This window comes from Podarcis pityusensis, assembly GCF_964106645.2.
Source record: "Podarcis pityusensis genome assembly, chromosome: Z".
Lineage (NCBI taxonomy): Eukaryota > Metazoa > Chordata > Lepidosauria > Squamata > Lacertidae > Podarcis > Podarcis pityusensis.
In genome coordinates, this window is record NC_138044.1 from 21619305 (window position 1) to 21631654 (window position 12350).

The 12350-nt window shown below is 39.1% G+C and overlaps 1 protein-coding gene across 6 annotated transcripts in view; it reads left to right on the plus strand.

The window, feature by feature from the left end:
- Positions 1-12350, plus strand: part of ATRX (ATRX chromatin remodeler) — an 89832-nt gene that overhangs the window by 25496 nt on the left and 51986 nt on the right. For 4 of the 6 annotated variants that reach the window (XM_080989705.1, XM_080989700.1, XM_080989702.1 and 1 more), the window contains 4 exons: positions 6-115; positions 1906-1973; positions 3094-5855; positions 10206-10281. In XM_080989705.1, the coding sequence (XP_080845831.1) occupies positions 6-115; positions 1906-1973; positions 3094-5855; positions 10206-10281 (3016 nt within the window). The remainder of the gene's footprint in view (positions 1-5; positions 116-1905; positions 1974-3093; positions 5856-10205; positions 10282-12350) is intronic. The other 2 variants (XM_080989703.1, XM_080989704.1) reach the window with 1 other exon arrangement.

Here is a 12350-nt window from a genome sequence, read left to right on the forward strand (position 1 = left end):
TGTAGAGGAAGGGCTACATGGTATTGTGAGCTGTACAGCTTGTGGTCAGCAGGTGAATCATTTTCAAAAGGATTCAATCTATAGACATCCCACATTAAAAGTACTTATCTGTAAGGTATGTAAATGTTGGATGTGTGTGTATACCCTCTTATGTGTATATAGAATTCAATTTTTTCACTCAGGCTTAGAACAAAACCTGCTACCCACAAGAGACAGGGTTCATTGAGGCAGATGACAGGTGGTTCCATTCCCACAGTATGTGTAGATAGATACATCAATTTACTTTCTCTCACATAAGGGAACGACAGTCTTTTATTTCAGTGATAAGTTTTAAGTTACTGCACTTGGTGACATTGCGTCCAAGGAGGGCAGCTTATGTATCTTTCCCATTCAAAATATTGGTGTCCTAGCCTTCACTGAGGCAGATTTCTCTAGGGAAGATGCATTGGTTAGTATGATGAAGATGAACTGCAATGAGCCTTGGACATGTGCGCCTGCCCCTCCCACTTCACTGCAAGGAGGTATTCAGAAGCTTCCATTTCCTTAATCTCAGTCTGCTATGTTATATGGTTTGACAAACTTTGTAAATGTTTTGTAAAAACCAATTTCATCACCTATGGTTTGATTCAAATTACTCGTAACAGTAACCACAGTTTAGGATCCAGATGACCTAGCAAGGTTTTTGCTTAACCAGAAGTGAGTGGTTCCGAATCCCCCCTTGCGGTTATGTCAGGGGCTTGCTATGGCTCATTCTTGTCATGCTAAACTATGTTTTAGCGTGACATCTGGACACAATCTGGATGCATTAGTGAAAAAAAAAAAAGGAATGCATCTCTGTGCATAGGATATGTGTGTGTATATATATATATATATATATATATATATATATATATATATGTCTCATTTCTTGCTTCCACCAGATACTTGTGATATGCAGGTCCTGTCTCTGTGTCCCACTCTCCAATCCATTGTCATATTGTTCTATTGTGGATTTCATTTTTAGTCACTTCAGACATTTTTAAAATCAGAAGGCAGGGTATAAATGAAGTGTTAGATATTTTGATAGCCCCGCAGAAAAGCTAGCTCTCTACTTTTCCATGTTCTATAGTACTTTAGAGAGATGGCTTAATTATGGGGGGGGGGAGGAGGCTATTTTTGCATTCATTTAACAATAAACCATGCTTTGGCACTCCATGGGCAAGCAGGAACAAATTTTATAATACGTTTACAGACAAATGAAAACACTAAAATCATACAATTTGTAACATACAAAGAGTTAAAATACATGTTATATAAACTAAGTATAAAAGCAAACTAAGATGCAATAAAATTAATATATTTATAGAACTTTGCAGCAGAAAAGAGAAATTTAGCAAGTGTTTCTATTAATATTTTGTTCATGTCAGCCAGTAAGTTGCCCAGATGCCATTCAAAAGTTATTCCTTGGTGTTTTAGTAGGATGAAAGTAAATTATTTTGCACCTCTCTACAAAAAGGACATGTATTAATGTTTACAATGCTCCTTTCCTGTAGTGGTGGAGCTCTTTGTAAAACCCAGCCATCCAGTTGAGGAGAAGGAGAGCAATTAAATGTAGCCCTAGGGAAAAAAAATCAGCCAATATTTCAGAACATTCAGGCTTGGTCCTTCAAAAAGGCAGATGACAGAATAACACTCCCCCCCCCCCCGTACAGTTTACATGGAGTACAGTGACCAGTATCCTTAATCTGAAAATCAAGAATAAGTTTTGCCTGGCAGTGCCTTGAGTATGAAGAAGTTTCTTTCTATTGTGCAAAGTTTATTCACTTTAACAGCAGTATGAGGTCAATAATAATGTTTAGTGTATATTATTACATAGTCTGCAAAATTGTTAAGGTTTCTGAAAGAAGAAATTTATTTTCTTCATAGACTTGCTTCAAATATTATATGAGTGATGACATCAGCCGTGATGCAGATGGAATTGATGAACAGTGTAGGTAGGTGTATAAAAATTCCTCAATATCCTAAAATTTTATAGAGTGAACAGGGGCATATTTGAGCCTACATTGATCAGTATTAGCGAGTACATTTCTTGAAGTGCTTGTCAGTATTTATAGTCCGGATATAAAGAACCATGCAGCTTCTTACTTGCACTGCAAGTGATTTCTGGACTTTAGTTTCTTCAACAGCACTTTGCCCTCATAACTCATGGCAAGCTGTTTTGAAACTGAATGAAATATCAGAGTAGTTATACTGGGGCTTCTTTGTTGAAAGAAAAAAGTCAAAAGCCCAAGTCTCAAGTGCTCTTTTGGCTTCTGACCTAAATTATGAATGTTATGTTAAAGTAACATCGTATATAGCATTGTATAAAGTTGATTAAAACATTTCTGTGGTTATGATATAACATTTTGTATATCATTTTTTTCTTGCTAGTACAAGTATATTCCAGCCAATTGGTTAAGTCAGCTTTTCCCAACCAAGTACCTCCCCTCTGTGTGTTTTGGACTAGAACTCCCATCAGCCCCAGCCAGTGATTGTGTTGTCTTGGGTGAATGGGAGTTATAATCTAAGGCAACTGGATGGCACCTAGACTGTGGGGGATAGCTGAATTCTAAAGTGCAGAAAGAAATGGAAAGTTAGTATGGAGTAAAAAATTCAAGTTCTCCATGCTCCTGTGTACTTTGAGCCCCTTTTGGATGAAAGATTCCTGCACTGCAGGGGGTTGGACTGGATGATCCTCGTGGTCCCTTCCAACTCTGATTCTATGATCTATGATTTTTCTTATTTAACTTGCATGTTGTCTTGCCACTGTGCATGTACAACACAGGTGCAATAAAATTGAGGGGGGAGGATGTGGATTTAGCGGTGCAGGACATTATGTGTGTTGAGGCAAATGTGTCACTAGCTCTGCCTGAAAGCAGTATTTGTGAAAATAGCACTAAATTTCTCTTGTTTTCTCTGGATACTTGTATCTTTCTGATACCAGCATAGCTATTTGCACTTCTGAGAAATATTTTTGATGATCAATAACTGACTTTAGATACTTATGTAACAGAGTTTTCCTAATTTATGCCAACATATTTTTTAAAAAATATATTCAAACTTTATTAATTTCAGATGGTGTGCTGAAGGTGGAAACTTAATTTGCTGTGACTTTTGCCATAACGCCTTCTGCAAAAAATGTATATTACGAAACTTAGGACGAAAAGAACTGTCAACCATACTGGATGAAAACAGTCAATGGCATTGCTATATCTGCCAACCAGAACCTTTGCTGGACTTGGTTACTGCCTGTGATAGTGTGTTTGAAAATTTAGAACAATTATTACAGCAAAATAAAAAGAGAATCAGAGTTGACAATGACAAAGGTAAAATATATGATAATACGCTTAAATATTCTCTGAAGAAAAATAGTTCAAGTTGTAATGGAGAAGAAAAGAAACAAAACCATCCACATTCTGGTGCTCTAACCTATTCCTACAAAGCACTGATGGTGCCAAAAGTCCTGCTTAAAAAAACTAAAAAACTAGTTGAAACGACAACAAATATGAATGCTAGTTTTGTTAATTTTTTGAAGCAGGCAATTGAAAATTCTGAAATAAACCCGACGGTGCAATTACGTCAGCTGAAGGCTTTTAAATCTGTGTTGAGTGACATAAAAAAGGCTCATATGGCATTGGACGAAGATCTGAATTTTGAGATTCGGTCTCTAGATTTTAAAACCAAGCAAAAAAACACCAAGGATAGTGAAACTGCAATTAATTTGGATACCGGTGAAGAGAAGAAAACGGAAGGGAAAGAAATAAAAGAGCATAAAGTTGGATTAGAAGTCAGTGAACATACAGATCCAAATGTACCAATAATCGATCAATCAGGAAGCAAAAAACCCAACTGCAAAGATAAAAAAGCTGTGAAAATTGATCTTCAGTATGAACCCAATAGAGCTGAGGCAACAGATATGGATATTGTATCAATTCCCTCATCAGTTCCTGAAGATATTTTTGAATCTTGTATGGAAGCACAAAAAGCTGCCGGTGAACAGGGCAGTGGAAGTAGAGCAACAGAGCAAGGGGCAGTAAATGCAGATATAAGATCTAAAGACAGCAGGAAAGGAATGAAATTGATACCAACAACAAAAGTAACAAAAACATTGGTTGTGAAACTGACTCCAGTTTCCCTCTCTAATTCTTCTGTAAAAGCTGAAGATCCAGATGGAAAGCCAGAAAAGGGAGATGAGCTTGAAGACGGGAAAGAAAATCATGGCACTGAATGTCCACCTGAAAGTAAAATTACTCCTTTGGTAGAAGATCATGATCTCAGAAGGTCTCCACGTGTTAAAACTACACCTCTGAGACGCCCAACAGACATAAACACCTTACTATGTAATTCAGAAGAGGACAGCAATGATGCATACAGTGAAAAACAAAGGAGAAAATCCACACCATCTAAAAGGAAAAAAGATAAGCCAGACTCTCCTGTTACTACAGTTCACAGTCCTCAGTCTAACACATTTTCTGAGACAAACAAACCAGACACAATGGACCAAAGCTCTGATTCTGATGAGGTGCCTGCAGTCCTGCAAGCAGCAACCACAAGCAGCCACAGTACTTCAGATACTGACAGCAACAGTGAAACACCCAAGGATGTGTTAAATGCTTTAAAGAGGCGGCCAGTGAAGATGGACAATGGAAAGCGTAAAAGAAAAAGTTCCAGTTCTGGATCAGATTCCGATGCTAAAGAGGAAAAAGCAAAGCAGGATTTGGTTGCAGCTGCGAAAAAGCAACGCCAGAACTGTTCAGATTCTTCCAGTAATGATTCTGAGTTGGAGAGAGAGAATTTTAGTAAAACAGAGTCTGCAAGAAAAGCTGCAAAAAAAGAACCAAAGAAAGATAATGATTCTTCAGAAGAGGAACCAATTAAAGAAGGAAAAAGAAATTCCAAGCAGAAGGGTGAAGTGTGCAATGAAGTTGATGATGTTGAAGTCTCTGCTCCAGGAAAAGAAAAGCTAGACAATTCTTTGGAAGATGCACCTTGTAAAGAGCTAGGTTTTAAGGGGAGACGAACAAGGGATTTCAAAGGGAGAGCCTCCAAAGGTAAACAGAATATGTCTCCAGAAAAAGAGAGTAGCATTTCAGGCAAGATATGCGAACCACTGGCAAAGGAAGGACGTGATGTTTCTTCTGATGATATAGGACTGCCACTAAAGCCGGAACAAACTGGTGAATCATCAGATGATGCTAGAAATAAAGCTAAAAAAGGCACAGAAGGAAAGGAAAGTGGAAATCGGAGAAAATTTTCTACAAGGGGGCAAGGTGATTCCTCTTCTGAAATGGAGAAGTTTTCTCCTGAAAAAGAGAGTTGTTCTTCTGGAAGTAAAGGCAAGAAACAAAGTACTGCTGAAAATAAAAAGAATTCAAGAGAAAGGGTTTCTAAGAAGTTGCAGGGTAACGCTTCAGACACTGCAAAGTCTCCCAAAAATGAACAGGTCTGTGATACTTCAGAAGATAATTTAAATGTAAAAAGAAACAATGCTAAAGAAAAGAAAAAAGTAAGCCCCAAAAGAAGAAATTCCAAACAAGTTAGAGGTGACTTGCTTTCCTCTTCTGAGGAAGACTTGTATGAGGAGAAAAAGGAAAAAAAAAGAGGGGCAGTCACTAAGGGAAATTCCAAGAGTAATCGTAAAGAGAGAGGGAATATTAATGTTAAAAAGGCAAAGAATGAAACCCTCAATTCCACTACCACATCACCATCATCATCCAATGAAGCTGAAAACGAGGACCTGAATTCAGCAGGCGAGGCAAGCAGTGATGAACAGAAAATTAAGCCCGTGACAGAAAGTTTATTGGCACCAGCAACAATTGGATTTTGTCAGTCTTCAGGTGTGCAAAAGTTTTAAATCTAATTTTTTTGTTATTAATACAAAAAAGTGTTTGCAGCCTTTTAGCATAATTTAGAAATTCTAGCACTTCTCTGATAAAACAAAACAAGTGCCTTAAAGTTTGAATGTAGTTGGAAATCCTTACTAGTATGGTGTGTGTATGGGTTTTGCAGTTTAAGATATGAATTTCCATTTTTTAGTTGATACTTAATCATGTATCAAAACCCCGTTTTGGTTTTTAAATGATGTTCAAAAAATGCTGAAATGTTGATGATTTTTATAGCACTCAAATTGATTTCTGTAGCACTGTCCTGTTTCCTATAGTGCCCAAGTCCTGGGGAGCTGACAAACAGGACATGCGTAAGAGCCCTCTCCTGCTCTTCCCCAGAAACTGATATCCATTGGTAGCCTTCTCCTCCATGAATTTGTCTAATTCTCTCCTGTGATCTTCTAAGGTAGAGATATCCAGACATCTTGTGGAGGTGAATTCCAAAGGTTAATTATGTGGAATGTAAAGAAGTACTTGACCTATGGAGCTGTGAATTTGTCTTACTGCTAAAGTCACCTAGAATTGCATCCCTAGGTTCATGGTGTAACAATAATAATTCAACATGCACTTCTATTATAACTTCAGTTGTGAAATTCAGTCCAGCAGTTTTAAGTATATACAGTAGGAACCAGGACCAAGTAGGTTACAGATGGGGAACCTGTGGCTCTTGCCTTATTGTTATCTCCAGATCACATCATTCCTGGCCATACTACATGGGGCAGACAGGAGCTAGAGTACAACAACACTGGAAACTACAGGTTTCCTGTCTCTGAGATAAGGTGAATACCAAGGTTTCAACCCTATACCCATTTAGGAATAAACTGCATGGAAGAAAATGGGACTGACTTCTGACTAGGCTTGTGTCTAGTTGTGCTGTGAGTCCAGTTGCATTTACTATATTGAATGTCACCTCAGAAGGTCTCACAGAGGAGCGTAAAGAACTGTGATAGCTGAGATCTGAATGTTCACCAGTTCATTGATTGGATATACCATGAGTATCCCCTTTGGATCCCCCCTCCCTTTATTCTCTCTAAAACTGAGTAAACTAAAGTTTTCTCATACCATCCTGTTGTCCACAGTTTATAATTTTCAAATACTCAAGAAGATAGTCACAGTTAAGCTGAATTTTGCTGTAGTATGAAAGATGAGCACTTATATGATGCTGTTCAGATTTATAAACATTCCTGGTAGTTTCTGGGTAATTGATTCCTGGGTGATTGAATTTATCAGGGCTAGAAAGCAGATGTGGTATAGCCCAGTGTGGTTTGTTTAGAGTTTGATCAGCCTTTAGGAGGATTGGCCCCCTGGTATACACCAGAGCTTAGAGCGAGGAAAAAAGCTGGGAGACAGCTTGAATGCAAGTGGAGGAAAGATCTGAATGAATGCAACCGAACACTGGTAAGGGCTCATTATCAAGCCTACCAAGTGGCAGTGAAGACAGCGAAGAAGGCATCCTTTGCTGCCTCCATTGCATCCTCATCATGTCATCCGGCAGAGCTTTTCTGGGTTGTACGGGGCCCTTTACAGGCTGGCCCAAGGGAGGTGATAGAACCAACTGTAGCTTGCTGTGATTTGTTTGCAAAGCATTTTGAGGATAAAATTGCTTGTATCCACCAAGACCTTGACTGTTGTTGTAGCAGATGAATCTCATGGGGTGTTCCGAGCACTGTCTAGTCCAGGCATAGGCAAGCTCGGCCCTCTAGATGTTTGGGGACTACAACTCCCATCTTCCCTAGCTAACAGGACCAGTGGTCAGGGATGATGGGAGTTGTAGTCCCAAAACATCTGGAGGGCCAAGTTTCCTATGCCTGGTCTAGTTCTGTTGTGTTGGATGAGTCTCAGTAAGGCTCGAGGATTGCACAAGGTGCTTGGATCAGTCAGGGCAACCACTTACGCTCTAGACCCTTGCCCCTCTTGGCTGATAAAACTCAGCAGGGAGGGGACAGCTGCCTGGGCCAGGGAGGTGATCAATGCCTCTTTACGAGAAGGGGTGGTCCCTGCCTGTTTGAAGGAGACAGTGGCAAAACCACTCGTTAAGAAACCTTCCCTGGATTCGGAAAACCTAATTAACTACTGGCCAGTTGCTAATCTCCCTTTCCTGGGCAAGGTCCTGGAGCAAGTAGTCACAGAGCAGATCCAGGTGCTTTTGGAAGAAACTGATTTTCTGGATCCATTTCAATTGGGGTTTAGGCCTGGTTTTGGCACAGAAACTGCCTTGGTTGCCCTGTATGATGACCTTTGTCTAGAGAGAGACAAGGGAAACAGGCCCCTTTTAATGGTTCTTGACTTTTCAGCAGCTTTCGATACCATCAACCATGGTATCCTTCTGGAGCAACTCTCCGAACAAGGGGGTGGGTGACACCGCTTTGCGGTGGTTCCAGTCCTACTTGAATAGTCGCTCCCAGAGGGTGTTACTTTTCAGCCCCGTGGAACATTCAATGTGGAGTTCCTTAGGGCTCAGTCCTATCCCCCATGTTGTTTAACATCTACATGAAACCACTGGTTGGGGTTATCTGGAGGTTTGGAGTATGTTGTCAGCAGTATGCTGATGACACTCAGCTCTATTTCCCCTTTACATCTGCAGGTGAGGCAGTGGAAGTGCTGGACCAGTGCCTTGCCTTGGAAATGAACTGGATGAGAGCCAACAGACTGAAGCTCAATCCAGATAAGACTGAGGCACTGTTAGTGGGTGGTTCCCTAGACTGGATGGGTGGGAGGTTGCCTGCTCTTGATGGGGTTACACTTCCTCTGAAGGAGCAGGTTCATAGCTTGGGGGTACTCCTGGATTTATTAGGTATTTTGTGATTTTATATCTTGATTTTATTCTGTGAATCACCCTTAGACCCCGGGTATAGGGCGGTACATAAATTCAGTTGATGATGATAATAGTTCCTTATGTAACTAAAATACTTGAAGAGAGGAGCACTGTTAGATTTAAATGTTGAAGGATAATAGCTTTAGATAGAACATGTGAAAAGAAATCTAGTAGATACTGGTACTGCAAAATGTTGATGTTTGAAGTTTTGGGGTTTTTAAAAGCAATTGGATTCTGGTCAGAGCAGCCTAGGATTAGAGGGCTGTTATAGGAAGGAAAATATGTAAATGAGGAATGGACAGCAGTACAACACACATGGAAGGTAGGAAAGTTAAATGTGTCCTAGTTAACTGCAGTGCAGCTTCTGATGATGGTGCACCGTCTCTTTTCTAAAACTGAAAGTTCATTTTGTCATTATTGGAACAGCTATTTGCATTGTGTGTTGACAGTTTCTTGGTAATTTGGAAGAGGGAAGTATTCAGGGTACTAACTAATTCCACCTTAGGCACAGAATAGCTATGCATAGAAAGTTGCAATATCGCTTCACTCCATAACAAGCGTTCCCAATCACAGCTCTGGCCAAGCACCCTTTCCTCTCAAATGGGTGACTTACAGCTCCTCTCAGGGCTGTAGGCAGTAGAAGCAGGACAAATTGCTTTCCTTTCACCCTCCTCTTACAAACTGACAACATTCTGTATCGCATGGTGATGACTGAGCATGCTTCATCTTCATTTGGTTATTTTCTTTTGAGAGAGGGGTGGCACTATGCTGATACTTCCTCCTTGCTTCTCAGTAGCTTGTTATAGCTCAATTTCTATTGGCATGGGGCACTGAATTCACTTGGAGTTACCATAGACATTTAAATAATATTTGCTATTCCTAGAGCATATGAATTTTAGTTTAAAAGATTGTGAATGGGGAGATCAGAATGAAAACATTGGGATGAGGTGGGCAGAAAGAGAAGACACACCTATAAGAGTAAGAGAGTGGGAGGTCTTGCCTACCCTTCTAACTGTTTCTTTTCCTTCCTCCCACCGCCAAGTCTGCAGGGAGCTAAGCTGAGAATGGTGGACCCTCTTTATGTTCTTCCTGTTTCTTGCACCGCTGTGCTTTGTAATTGGAGGGGCTGGTTCTTCTGGATGAGTGCGAATTGACCCAAATCTGTAGAGTACCAGTATATTACACACAGTGAATCTGGTTAATCTACAATTGGCAGCTATTTTTTTGTGCATGTAAACTGCAGTGATCATTACAAAGGATGTTACAAAAAAAATTGTATTAGTTTTCTTTTCCTCTGTTTATTATTACTTTTATTATTCTGTTCTTAATTTTATATAGCAGTCCTTAGAAAAGGATGAGTTGCATTTAGTAATTGTAAGAAACGTTGATGATCACTATTCAGGTGATTGATGATATAGCATTTGATGTGACAAAAGTTTATTCTGCTTGTGCCAAATATATTTCCTTTACCCCTCCCCCTTCCCAAGGAGACGAAGGAGACAATAAATTGCAGACTGTACCAATGGAAGAGGAGGAAGATGATGACGACGATCCTGAGAATAGGTATGATTCCATCCGTAAGGACTTTAAAAAGATTATAACACACCCTAGGCGTGGGCGCAAACAAGAGCAACGGAACAGCAAGCAGGTTGTAAAAACCAGAAGTGCCTGCCTTGTAAAGACTCGCTCACAGGCTTCCCGCAAGTTTGAACGAGGGGCCAGAAAACAAACCCCCAAATCCAGAAATGAAAAGAAACTAAGAAAATAGTGATAATTCACACACCTTGCATAGGGTGTGTTATAAATGCATTGCAGCACTGTCTGTTTTAAGTTTCCATGTAAAATGCAGATTTTGTGTAACTTTAACACAATTTGATAATTATGGCTACCTGTAGGAATAAGAAATACCGTTTAGCTGGTATTGTGACACAAATCTTTGTTTTGGGTATTGAATATTTTTGAATTGGTTTGCTCATTCATTCTTAAGAAAACCTGATTAGAAAGTAGAGCCATGCTTTTGAAGAAATCCGTTCTGTTGTATCCAGAAAGATTCACTTTTAAATTTAAAAGTGAATATCTGGTGGCATTAATATAATGAATGACTGGGTTTTTTAAAAAACACACACACACCCATTCCTGTCATTGAGGTTTTATTGGCATTGTTTGGGGGTGTTCAGTCACATGTTAAATTAAACGTGCATATATGCATATATGATATTGAAGTTCAATGTTAAAGTATTGCTGTAGTCAAAAGCTTTTAGTTTCGTAGGCCATACGATAGGGCTGGGCAATATATCAAAACATCGTGCAAAACAGGTTTGAAGTCCATATCGTAATAATGGTTTCATAATTTTTGACCTGGCAATTTATTGTGAATCATGATATGTGCATGCGTGTGCACTATACAAAAATCACAATGTGCGAAAAACCGTAAAACCCGCCACTGCTTCTCTTGATTCCTGCAGCCTCTCTTAACTCTGCTGGCTCGGCTTTCTGCTGTCTCCTGCAGGAGGAAGCGAATCACAAGAGCAGCTGCTGGAAAAATCACAATGTGGGAAAAATCATGAAGCCAGCCATTGTCTCTACATAGCTCCATCCTTATTTCAGACATTGTGATATATCAGTATATTGCCATGTTTAGCTGATGATAGATCACAGTGTTGAAAACCAGATATCGCCCAGCCCTACCATATGGTTTCCTAATACCTAAATTCTGTAATGGAAGAAATTGCCAAATAGTAGACTGGAGGGTGGGGGGAAGAGAAGAAGAAACAGTTGAGTAAAGTGAATTTTTTATTGGGAGATTTGTTGGAATACCAAGAGTACTTACTACCAAGGCATCTAAATTCTAATGTTGGTTACCAGGAAGTTTCTTTTCTGGGCACTGTTTCTACAAAACTCAATAACTATGTTTTGGAATGAGGTGTCTTTGATAATGATGTGTGCAATCAGCTTTGTGGGGTTAAGAATTGTTTGTTACCAATTTATCTGGCTTTTACATACAGAGGAGAGCTTTTCATTTCTCCCTAAAGTGAATATTAATACTTGTTCTGCTATATGCACCTGGCTATAGATTAAAATGCTGCTAATCTAGCTGTTACTTGCTTTTCACACACAGCGTTAAAACAAATGTATAAAGGAATGTTTAAAATAATTGTTTAAAGATTGGCAGTATAAAACGATGAGCATACTTTTGAACAAAATGGGACTTTTAAAAAAGATGCAAACTTGAGTCCCTTTTTAATTACTAGATTTTTAATTTTTAGTAGGTATTTTTAGTTAGAAAGTTGTTAGGTGCTTGCTTGGAGTATTATACTTTATTTCTTAATACATAGCATGGAGTATTATACTTTATTTCTTAATACATAGCAGATGTATCTTGAAATCATGAAGAATAATTATATCTAATACATCAGTTCCTGAAATTTTATTTAAAGGGGGGTGGGGAGATAATGAATACAAGCAGGTCCCGCTATCGGAACAAAATGCGTTCCCAGCAAATTGTTTGTCAGGTGAGCATTTGCATAACAAGCTGATGATTTCCATTTTTTCTTATGGAAACATTTCTAACCTATGTTTTTTGCCTGAAACTGCTGCAGACAATTAACAAAAGCCAAACAAAAGAAAATTTG